The sequence below is a fragment of the Dermacentor albipictus genome, chromosome 8 (genome assembly GCF_038994185.2).
Source record: "Dermacentor albipictus isolate Rhodes 1998 colony chromosome 8, USDA_Dalb.pri_finalv2, whole genome shotgun sequence".
In the NCBI taxonomy this organism is placed as follows: domain Eukaryota; kingdom Metazoa; phylum Arthropoda; class Arachnida; order Ixodida; family Ixodidae; genus Dermacentor; species Dermacentor albipictus.
In genome coordinates, this window is record NC_091828.1 from 95,078,297 (window position 1) to 95,090,526 (window position 12,230).

The 12,230-nt window shown below is 53.9% G+C and overlaps 1 protein-coding gene across 1 annotated transcript in view; it reads right to left on the minus strand.

The window, feature by feature from the left end:
* LOC139048876 (meteorin-like protein) overlaps window positions 1-12,230 on the minus strand; it is a 69,512-nt gene that overhangs the window by 42,833 nt on the left and 14,449 nt on the right. Inside the window, exons 2-3 of the mRNA XM_070523770.1 lie at window positions 11,095-11,359; window positions 8,743-8,932 (exon numbers count right to left, since the gene is read on the minus strand). Coding sequence (XP_070379871.1) covers window positions 8,743-8,932; window positions 11,095-11,359 — 455 coding nt within the window. The remainder of the gene's footprint in view (window positions 1-8,742; window positions 8,933-11,094; window positions 11,360-12,230) is intronic.

Below are 12,230 nucleotides of genomic sequence, written 5' to 3' on the forward strand. Positions count from 1 at the left end.
GTGGTTCGTGAGAGTCGGCGGTGGCGGTTGCCAGGCGGAAACGCAATTGTTCCGTCACGCCCGACTAATTTAGCGGAGTCTCTCGTTGTTAAGAGAGGACGTGCGAGGAATAGATCGACGCAGGCCTACTTCGTGCGAACACGAGAGCTGTCGGAAGAGAGCGTATAGCGTAACGTTGCCGCTAAATGTACAAAGGCAATGTACAATGTGTACAAAAATGCACACGAAAAGGTCCTTACGGAATGCGGTGTGCAAGGCCTTCACAAAGTAAAACTATCGGTAACGTTACTACAAAAAAAAAAGTGGTCTACGTTAGCTACTCGAATGTTGCTTCCCCAGGTGGGGTTTCCGGGCTTTGACGGAGGCAGTTCCCGTGAACAAGTCCATAAACACGTAATTTAAAATGTGTTGACATTCTTTTTTCTTTCTTTCGCGATTACGGTATGCCCTAATATTGGAAACTTGACGACAATCGTATTCGTAAACAATACCACTCCGTTTAATTCTTTTCTTTTTCTCTCTCTTCCCTGTCTGCTACTTCATACATATTGTTTTGACTATTAAAAAAATCAAGCCCCATTAAAGCGTTTGTGTTCCCGAGATATTCATCGCCAAATCTCACCGTATAATTATTATCATCATTATCATCATTATTATCATCATCCTGGTTACGCCCACTGCAGGGCAAAGGCCTCTCCCATACTTCTCCAACCACCCAAACTGACCGTATCAGCATGCCTTTATTTTTTCAAATTCGCAAGTGGGATTCTCGACCCAAAAATGAACCCCCGCCCTCTCCCTCCCTCCACCCCACCATCACGCAAACATGTTTGTTTTTCCTTAAGTATGATCGCGCAAGTCTGATCGATATCGAGAGAAATGTTCCGCAATTAAAAGCCGAGTTGTCCTTCTCGCGGCCACCGCCAGAAGTCATCGCGAGAGCGCCAGCCCGGGTACCGAGGAAGAGGCTGCTTGCGTCATGATACAACGAGCCAATTAACCCGCACACTCGGCCTAATCTCGGGGGAAGACCGTGCCACTGACCAACGAACGAACGAACGAACGCATCGCGCTTAGGACTCGTCGGGGGCAAAAAAAAAAAAGCAAACTTCCTCAACCTCCGCTGCTGCTGCTGCTTACATCGAGAATCGGTGTCAAGTGTGAGAGCCCGCCAGTGCGTCGCCCGGCGGCCTTGGGTGCCCGTGGGAACAGGACTCTCTGGGTGCCGGGAACGCCGCGGGCGAACTTTCGAAAAGCTCGCGAATGTCGTTACGAAGGGAGAAGGAGACGCACGTATCTTTTCGGCGGGACCACGAATTCCGGCGTGAGCCGCGGGCCCAGATATGGAGCGGTATATAGTGAGCATGCAAACTGCGAACGCAACGTGAAAAAAAAAAAAAGTGTCGACCCTCGCGAGACTGTTAGCGCCCGGTTAGGCAGCTTGCCTAGGCAACCGGTTGCGTATAGCGCCCCGGTGACTAGTACAGCGATGATAGTTTACGCAGCATCGTCCTTGGTGTGCGTACAGTGGCGTAGCTAGCTCGTCTGGCACCCGGGGCCCGTAGGTCGTCTGTCACCCCCCGCCCCTCCCGGGTGTAGTCGAGGAAGGCGAGGATATCAACAATTTCCGGGTTTCTTCAGACGTATATGACAGCCCCCTCTCCACTGGCCCTTTGCACCCCCCCCCCCCCCCCGTTGCTACACCATAGCGTGCGTCGGTCTGATAACTATAAAGCGTTCTCCGATTGCATGTATTCCGATATCAACCCAAGACCTCAATGACGCCATAACTTAATGAAGCAGCCAGTCGTTTAAGGCCAGTTCCAACGCAATTTTAGAGCAGATAACCAAATTGACCGACAGTTATTAGGATACTCCCTCTAACGCGAATTTTGAGCGCCACTGTTTTTAGGTGTTCCGAATTCGCCACATACGGTGGTACATAATTTTGGTTCTGAACGACAGGCTGCTCTCGGCGTCGGCGATGAGCCTGTGCTCGGGCGGCTCGTTTAGCAACAGCGGCACACGAACCACTTCCACAGGTTGTTGCATCGGTCACTGTTCAGAAAGAAAGCGTCAACACGGGAACGCGTGGCTCGGGAAGAGCGCATTGCTTATAGCGGCGGTGGCGCAGCAGGCGAAGTCGCGCATGCGCAATGGGTCCTTAGCCCACGCCAGCACTTTGTTTCCACGCTCGCCACGCGCCTGGTCGCCGCCGGCAGTCCTTTAATGCACTCCGCTTTCCACCTCACCCTTTCGCCGTACCCTCCTCCGCTTTCCGCCTCGTTGTTCCGCTGCACCCTCCTCTCCGCTTTCCTCCTCGCTCTCGCCGCTTTTTTTCATCACCCGCTGCGCGCTGCGTTCGCTCTCATCTTTCGCTGTGCTCGTTCGCTCGATTACAAATGTCGCCAACGCTTGCCGCAGGAACGACCGCCTCTGCGCTGTAAATAGCAAGTTTCCGATATGCCACTGACGGATTCAGAGCGGTGGGCCCTGGTTTCCCCTCCCTAATCGCTGCAGTTGGCCGTTCAACCTTTATTTCCGAGTAGAGCAATAGTGAACGCAGACCAGCAAAACAAACACATCGAACAACCACTCAACGACAAAAGAAAGAGCCACAGGTACGAAAGCCTGCGCTAAGAAAGAAACAACATAAAGAACGTGTCCGTGCTTAGCTTTGCGAGTTGGCGTTCGAATGTGCTTTTCTATCTTCCTCACGAACCCACAAGCAGTGTCGCAGTTTTCAACTTGATCAGAGCTTACCCAACCGTAAAGAGAAACCACCGTCCACAACTTCATCGCCGAGGCGTTCGTCTTGCTTACGATTCGCTTTAACGACAACAACAACAAAAGCAAAGCTATGCGCGCGTTGCCGGCGAGGAACGGAACCCCTTTCCCGGCGCGCGTCGGTCGGGCGTGAAAATCGCTCCTTTCGTCCGAAACGTCGTCTTTCAGTTCCTCGCCGCCAATCTTACCACCCTCCTCTTCCTTGTAAGCCACGCGCGAGAATACACTGTTCTTCATTCCTGTCCTTCCTTCTCCCTCTCGCTTCTGCACCAACCCCAAAATGCAGCCGACGCGCCCCTCCTCAAAGCATTACTCGTAGCACAAACACACGCACGCACACGTGTACACATACACACACAACACGCGAATAGCGGAACGTAAAACATTCAAAGCAGACGCACACCGCGGCCGCCGCAAGTCACTTTTCTAAGTGCGGCGGATTGACGACCGACCAGTAAAGCCTGCCTCGAATCTCCTCTCCGAGCACACCGCCGCATCCGCACCAACAGCAAATCCCCCATGCCCCCCCCTCCACCCCCTCCCTTCCTGCTCCCCACTTCCAGCCGCCATCCCTGCAAAGCTTCGCATCAAACCCTCCCCCCCCCCCCTCACCCCCTGAAAGGATGGCTCGGAAACCACTTCCAAATCCCAGCAACGCGGCCCCGAAGAACCCCCGAATGCTGCAGCGGCAGCGACGGCGTCAAACCGGTTGGTCTCTTCCTTACGAGTCGGACCAGCCAGCCCCAGCAACACGAACGACGCCGCAACGAAGCACACGCGCCCGCGCATCGAAGACGGGTCGACCGCAAGGTGGATGCATGCAGTACCACAACATCCACAACATCGAGAGCGAAGAGACGAAAGCCGAGGAAAGAGGAGAGGAGGACCGCCGCCTCCCCCCCACCCGAAGCCAAGCCGAGACCGGCCGCGAGCGGAATGAAGCGTTGCCTGCCGTCTGCTACGCTTTCCGTTGCGCAAGGTTGCCCAGCGGGACGACAGAGCCGGTGATCGAAGAGGGGGACTTTCGGAAGGGCACATATACACACACGCAGCCGTTGGCTTAGCGATCGAGGTCAAGGTACTCCCGACTTATTTATTTCGGCGCGAAGAGAAAAGGACGAAGCAGCACTCGGTCTCTATACGAGATTCGAATGTGCGCGGGGAAGAGATTACGTCGGTTTCGACGTTCCCTACGACCAACTCGCCGCTTTCGACTTTGCGAGAACCGAAGCGTTTAGACAGCTCGTCTCGGCCGTAAACGCCAGGTCCATGTGCAGCACCGTTTGTGCAAAGCGGAGGTCACTGAGCGAATAAAATCGCCTCAAGTGACGCGATAGCACTAGAAGCGATGCGACATTAATCGCATCTTTGGCTCTTGGCTTTAAATTAAGTTTTGAGGTACCGATGGGTTCTGCTGGCCAAGGACGTTAGACGTGTTTACCGTTGTCCGGGCTTCCGGATTCAATCCGGTCGTTGCGAGCAGAGATGACTTACGCGAAGATGCGGGTTATGCTCTAGTTCATCCGGTCCTTCGTCACCTCGCCAACTCTCCGTCTAGCGCAGTGAAGATTACGCGTCGCGTCGGCCAACCGGAACAGAGGGGAAGCGCTCCTCCACTGTCCAGCCTCTGCGCGCGACGCCGACAGAACGTAGAGACACCCGTAGGCCACACTGGGCCACCACTTCTACTACTCCTTTCTCTGAAACACGCAACCGGCTCTCATTACTGAGTATCTGATCCGAGCTCCATTCTTCGCTTCGATGCGCTAAGGTTTCGAAACAAAGCGTGGCCTCCGAGATTCCGCGTCGTGCACCCCCATCTCGGAGGCTATGTTCCAGGGAGTATGGATTCAAAGAGTCTTCTGGGCTGTCAGTAATGCGGGCCGAGATGTCTTGTAGTCACGTCCCTTCAACTAAGCGTGTTCACGCTGTGTTCTTTGCATGGACAGCCGGCTACGTATTACGTCTTCGCAAGGCCATCCATCTGATTGATATAAGCCCGTGTCTCTGCCGTGTCCCATGTCGGTGCCAATGGATGGATGGATGAAAAAATGGCTGTGGCTTAGGTAAGGTTAAGCCCAGGATGCGAAGCATACTAGCCTTTATTTTAGTTGTTGAACCACTGTTTAGCCTGGTGAACTGCTGTTGCTTGGCTATATTTGGTTCGGCTAGACGAAGAAACAACTCATGCGTTACTGCTTCGCCTTCAAGGGTGGAACGCGACAGCGTTCCCGTCGACCCGCCAAGGGGTGTAAGACAATGGGCTACAGGGCAGCGACTACGCGCCCCGCATTGGACGCGGTGAGCGTCGAGCAAAGCAGCGTTCGGCGCGGCAACGAAATGTGCGCCTGAGCAAGAGACGCACGCCTTAGAAACAGCTCGTTTCTAAGGCAACACCGCATTCACTAGAGGCGCTTTTGTACCGCTTTGAAGCATCGTACTCGTGGCTCAGTGGTAGCGTCTCCGTCCCACACTCCGGAGACCCTGGTTCGATTCCCACCCAGCCCGTCTTGCAAGAGTTGAGCCAAAGCCACTTCTCCTCTGTCGTGACGTCACGGTGTCACGTGGTTTCATGGCGACACCGCCGCGCCTGAGGAGCTGGGTTGAGCTCTCGTAATATGCTTCGCATAAAACTTTACTATCGGTGCCAATGGCAATGAAATACCAGGCAGTTATCAGAGGCGACTGCTTCTAACACGCCTCGGTATCATTAACGAATGCCCAATCCTTACCACACGCTGGCTCAGCGACTTCACCTTTCCCGCCAGAACGGAGTCATCGGAAGAAGCGTACAATGTCGCCATCTACAGCTGCCATCGCGGGATGATAAATGGGAGTCAGGCAGAACTCCGTTCAACACTACTATACATATTACTTAGCGTGCAAAATTGTTTTTAACACCCTGGTAACAAGAGGAGTGCTGTCGGACCCCTTCGTGAGGGAGTAACTGACTCCCGTTTACAACAGTTCTCGTACTACCTGAACGCAGTAGGCTCGCCTATTTTCGGTGCCAAGCAGAGGAAACATGCACTCATCGCGGGCAGACTGAGAACTCTAAATGACTGGAGTTCAGAGTGAGCCAAGCAGTTACCTCCGCGTAATGCCGCTGGAAGAGCAGGGGGGGGGGGGGGCAACAAGAAGCGATGCCCACGTCGGTGTAAACTCATTCGCACACGCTACCAAAGCCGCCAGGCGTCCATTCGAGCAAGCTACGCGCCCATAGCGCCTACAGATTGCGTCGAGGTCTACACTGAAAGAAGTTCAGTGACGATTGAGCGGCAAACGAGAGAAATACGCAAGCATTACGTCGCAACTCTGAAATCCCGGGTTCACGAGTTAAACCGCGCTCACTACATTGCTCTTCCAAGCTTTCCCATCACCTCTCTACCTCTACCACGGGACCAGCTTCGCACACTCCAAACAACACACACACGTTTTTTTTTTCCACTTTGACACTCCTAATGCCAACGCATTAAAAAAATAACAATAATAAAGACGCGTCGGTCGGCCGGTCTTCCGCCGGTTCAGAGTGCGGCGCTGGGCAAAGCGCAACCACCGCCCATCCCGGCGCGGGCACCGAAAAAGAGGACCGGCCACCACCACCACCCCGCCGCCGCACTCTCCTCCGCAGCACCGGCCCATACGAGCAACCGCCGCAGCCACCGCACCCCAACAACACAGCTGACCCCCGCAACGCAGCGGGCATTCAGGCACACGATGCCGCGGCTTCGGCAAGGAAGACGACCCCTCCTCAAAACGCAGATGAGCGTGCGCGCATACGACTCGAACGGCGACGACCGACGCCCTTCATGCCGCCACCTTTTCCTGTTTTCTTTTTCTTCTCGTCTCTCTCTCGTTCCTTTTTAACTTTTCCGTCTCCCGTTTTCCTTCGTGCGCCTGCCTCCCTGCGCGCATATGGGATGCGCGAACGTAAAGAAGGCACTACATACACGTGCCTGCCTTGCGATGCAGCGCCCCCCCTCTCTCTCTATCTCTCTCTTCCTCCGTGTCTGCCTCTCTCTCGACCGGCTGTGAAGGAGAAAATCCTCGCCGCACCATCTCCGAACGAAATCCCGTCGCCTCTCTCTCTCTCTCTGCACCGCACCACGACCACCTTGATGCCTGGCTTCGCACACACTGGCTTACGTCTTGTTTTCTTTCTTTCTGTCTGTCTGTCTGTCTTCTGCTTGTTGTTGGCGCTAGTTGCGGGGCAGGGTTCAGAGAAGGCTTTGCGCGCGCCGGATCAGCCTCCCCCGCGCCTGCGCAACGCCCACCCGCCCTCGCTGCCCGCGTCAGTCCCCGGCTGAAATCCCCTAGCCCCCCCAAAAAAGTCGCGGAGCGCCCAGAACAACGAACGGAATTCGAGAAGACGAAGCAGGCGCGGACGACGAAGACGACGGGTGGCTGCACGCACGTGCTCTCGTCGCCGCCAGAGGAGGTAAAGAAGACAACGACAACGCCGAAAGAAAAACACAGGAGATGCCGACGCTGCGCGTGCCGAGAACCAAAACAGCCACGCGTGCGCACTCTCTTTGAAGCCTACGCCCCCTGTCGAGAGACACTGCGGCTCGCTGCTAGGACTAACGTGGCGCCGACAGCGTCGGCCCTGCGCTTGCTGCGCGCCGCGCCTTCCCATACGGCGGTATACCTCCCAAACGCGATCGTTTTCCTCTCCTTTTCTTTTTCATTTAGGCTTCCTCTGGCACTACACAACGTCTTTGTCCAATCATGACGGGTTTTCTTCGTCGCCGTCCGGCTATTCCGTCTTCCTCTTTCCCGGTGGTCCAGCCGGCCACACTCGGGCGGTTGGCTCGACCGCCAACAATGGGCCTGCGCCGAAACACCCCGCATACTCGAAACCTTACGGTGTGTCTCGAGTTAAGAAGGAAAGAACGATTGCCGTAGAAGGCAGAAGACACCGGAGGGAGGCAGGACAGGTTGGCTCTTCTAGATGCGGAACGTAACACGGCAGGAAGAAGAGATCCGCTAGGCGGAAGCGAGAGCAAATTTCCCAGGGTTGACTTGTTTTCGCGTCCGCGGGAGAGATTGGCGGCGCGAAGGATCGAGACTTGCCAGCACGAAGCGACGCTACTGTCCCCGTCTTATTCGGAAGTGAGGGAGGATATGCGCTCAATGCGCATAGAAAGTGTACGCGGGACCGAGGAAGAAAAGTAACGGGATGAGCTCACAAAGGAGCGACCGTCAAGTCCACCGCGTTGTCGACCATGCATGAATGCAGTCTTTGTAGATTCTTCCCTAAAGAAACAGTAATCGGGGCCTGTTGAGGATGCTCGAATTAACATGACCGCAGCAGCAGAGTGCCGCAGCTTCTATGCTGATCTGTACCGGGCCATTGCAAGCCATGCACCTCTTGCGGCAACAAATCACTCAAAAGAACTTGCTGTGGCATCAATCTTGTAAGGGTGATTGGTCACTTGCAACCATTCGCAACTCCGGCGGTAATGGTGGCGTGGCCACAACGCAAACGTCGTTGTTATTCCGAATCCCGCCAGGACGAGATTTCGCGAGACTTCCTCGGCTGTTCCACCGTTTCCATTCGTCGTAACTTATGACGGTTACGATGGAACTGAAATTCCAAACTGAGACTACGCAGTTTCTATCGACCCTGAGATCCATGCGCATGCGCGTGGGCCCGAACACACCACCGCCGAGACGCACCTCACTGCGGCTCCTGCAATGACCTTTGCAACCGCTAGCAGACCTGCCTCGTCGTGTTTCTCACCGGTGACAACAACAACGAACAATCATAAAACTCGCTGACCATGAGAAAAAAATGCCTCTTCGAGACAGAGTGGCTCTCAAAACGGGCTTGGCATCGACCGTGGGACCGGCGGAAGTGCGCTCTAGGACGCCATCGAGCACAAAAACCAGTCGAGCAGACGACACGCGTCGTGCGCGTCAGGGAAGAAGAGGAAGCAAGCGGCGTCTACTCACCGGCCAATTCGTCCTCGAGGTCCCGCTGCGACATCACGGGCGTGAGGTGGTACCAGAGGCGAAAAGTGTCCCTGCTCAGCAGGTGATTGGTCTCGGGCGTGGCCTCCAGAAAGAGCGCCACCTGGCCCTTGTAAGAGGTGAAGCAGCGCCGCACTTCGTCGTCGTCTGCTCCGCGCGGCGATGACTGACCCTGCAAGGCGGAACGCAGACGGCAGCACTTAGACAACGCGTCGTGCAAAACCTCGAGGCACTCTGCTCTTCTACAGTGCGCCGAGTGGTCCATCACACGCACTTAATTTGAGAGCTTTAGTTTAGGGGACGCAAGCAGCTTGTCTAGGCAAGAGCTAGGCGCGACGGTATTGCGCATGCGCAGTCGCCTACGTCCGGGTCTGCGCATGCCCAATACCGTAGCCCCTATAGCACTAAACTCTAAAACTCTCTATTAAAACTCTCTATTATTCCGGAGAGAAGTCGAGGGTTGCTTTTGACACTGGTTGCGGTAAAAAAGAACAGACGAGAGGCGGTGTGACGCTGCGATGCGCGGACAGTCATTCATTGAAGCGCAGACGTCATTTGTGAGCGTTGCCTCGCAACCTCGTAGACGCCAATTCACTGAGAACACTTAAGCAATTACTATTAAAGTGTCTCTGCTTTGTAGAGGCAGCGTCACGCCAGAAGTTGCGTAACAGCGCACAACGGTATTAAAAGTAGTGCGCCCTAGCGTATACGCTTACAACTAGTTTCCACACGGAGGAACCCAAGCGTATATTTCAGGTTCTGGAGATGGCGCAGTGTCACTAACCCTGCTTCGTCCGCACCCTTAGTCATCTGGTGAAAATATTTCTAAAGCTCTGTGTAATGCTAACTATAGTCGGATACAACTTTAGAAAAAAGGGGGCGTTTACTCCTCCGAGGCGGATGCACACGAGCATCCACCAATGGGCGCGCCGCACTCTGGACCGACGTCATGCGCCGGACGGCCGGTGACTACGCCGCTTCGGTCATTTGGGTGGGACCTCCCCTTTTTTCGAAAGTTGTATCCGACTATAGGCGTGTGCATGCGTGTTAGCGTTGGTATACGCGTGCTTCATCTCGTATTTCTTTGTGTCAAAAATGCATTTATATGCGTATTTTATTTGACATTGTACTTTGCAGAATTATGCGCACCGACGTCTTGACGCCTTGCCCACAGAGAAATGAAAAGGAAAGAAACGTACGCGCGTAGAAAATTTCAACATCATCGCAGGAGCTGAAGGCTGCCAGGAGTGGCAAAAGATTTCATCCATATTTATTAAAGCACAATCGTATCAGCCAAGCTTGAATTTTGTCTCACGTAAAGACGCTGTTAGTTCGCGGGTAATGAGCATCAAGTGGTTGCCAAGTTCTGCAAGCTTGATCGTGCGTATACCCCCGTCTCAGCGTAGTATATGTATGGGCGCGTGTCAGCCAATCGGTAACGAGATGACCGTCGCATGTTCCGTAGAAGGGAGGCGGCGGTCTCGCTCACTGTTCGCTACTAATTCTCCCGTGAGGCTTCTATTCAGTCGACGTCACGCGAAGGGCGATCAGAGCCGCGGACAACGGCACCTGCTGCTTCCTCTCTGACGCGACTCGCAAGCTGCTGCTACACTCCAGGGAGTCGGTGAGTTAAGCAACTGGTGCTGATTACCGGTAAATATTACGGACAACGACGCCAAAAAGACATAAAACGATTCACTCAATTTCAATTTCAAAAATCAATTTCCAGCCAATCCTGACGCTGGACATACTGTTAGCGAGGGCAACCGACCAATGGCAAATAACAATTACGAACGATAAGTTTTATGAATTGGGCGCGTTGTCCGTAAAGCCCTACGTAATATGCACCAAAGGCACACCAATGGGTCCAAATAGCAGCCTTATAGAGATAAGCTACGTTTGCACAAAACCGATAAAGTCGGTTCGAGAAGGCTTGTCGAGCCGGAAAAAACCGGTCGCCGGATTCGTGTAAACATTAGCGGGTTGGGCCGAGGCGAATTCGATCAACCCCAATGCAAGGGATGGGGGGTTGACTCGCCCAACCTATTGTACTTGGCTAGAAACACGTAAAACTCGGTCGTGTCGGCTTGGGTCGACTCGCTTTCCGACTCGACGCGCTAGCGTCGAAATGCTCGAAGCGATTGTGATTCGCCAAGGAGTCGGGGAGGGGGGAGTGTCCGCCTAGAAACACGTAAACCCGGTCGTGTGGGCTTGGGTCTACTCGCTTTCCGACTCGACGCGCTAGCATCGAAATGCTCAACACGGTTGTGATTCGTCAAGGAGGTGGAGGGTAGGCGGGGGGTGTTATCCGCAGAAGGGTCCAACGGCGCCCACCTTGTGTATAGGGATGAGCTTGCGGTGGCCCTCCAGGTGGACCGCGGCGCCCGTCGAGTTGGCGGCGATCTTGACGCAGGCCCGGAAGTCCCGGGCGCCTCCGCTTCCGGTTCCGCCCAGGCGGAGCAGGACGCGCAGGGCTCCGCGCGGGTACTTCCAGGTGACGCGGCCCTGGTCGCAGCGCAGGTACACGGGCACCACGGAGCGCGACTTGAGCCACCGGTGCGACGACCTCGCCGACGAAGAGTCCGAAGACCTGAGACCACTGGAAAGAAGACGTGGGAGACAGAAAAGGAGTCAGACTTCGCAAGAGTAGATAGAGCACCTGTCTGGTGCACACCACGGGGTTTCCTACAAACATTACCGGAGGGAACGAAAGTACGAAAGTACTCGTAGTAGTAGTAGTACTAGTAGTACTACTACTAGTAGTAGTACGAGTCCTACTAAAGTAGTAGTACTCGTACCGTACTCGTACGAGTACTCGTAAAGTACTCGTACCGTGGGTACGAAAGAGGCCATAGCGGAGGGCTAGCTTTGGCCACAGTGCTCCCCGCTGATTATAATGCGGCTGCTGGTGCTGCCGCAACTCGAAATGAATTATTGAATGAATGAATGAATGTGAATGAATGAATGAATGTGAATGAATGAATGAATGAATGAATGAATGAATGAATGAATGAATGAATGAACTATATCACCAATACCACAGTGTTGCACAGTAAAAAAAGAACAGCTTTTTGTAATATTTTATTTCTCTATATTGTTTTTTGTGTGTCACTCGCTTGCGCAAAACTTTTGTGACTGCTGTCACGACCAAAACTGTGCCTGCCAATGATACCGAGTCCGGCAAACCTACGTCGGTTTTCACTGCACATCCCGCGTCGCGTTTCGCACTTTCGCGCTAGCAGCAACAAAATGTATAGCTAATTTGGCGCACGCTAATTCGCGTCAACCATGGATTAATAATGCCTCGTGAAACTATCAGATTCGAAAACGAAGCTCTTCCCACTGCATACACAGCTTTTATATGCAATGGAAAGAGCCTTGTTTTCGAATCTGACAGATACGACATTTCCTTCTCGCCGACATCTTTTTTTCCACTCCCTTGTTTACATCGGTCCTCTCGAAATAATCGC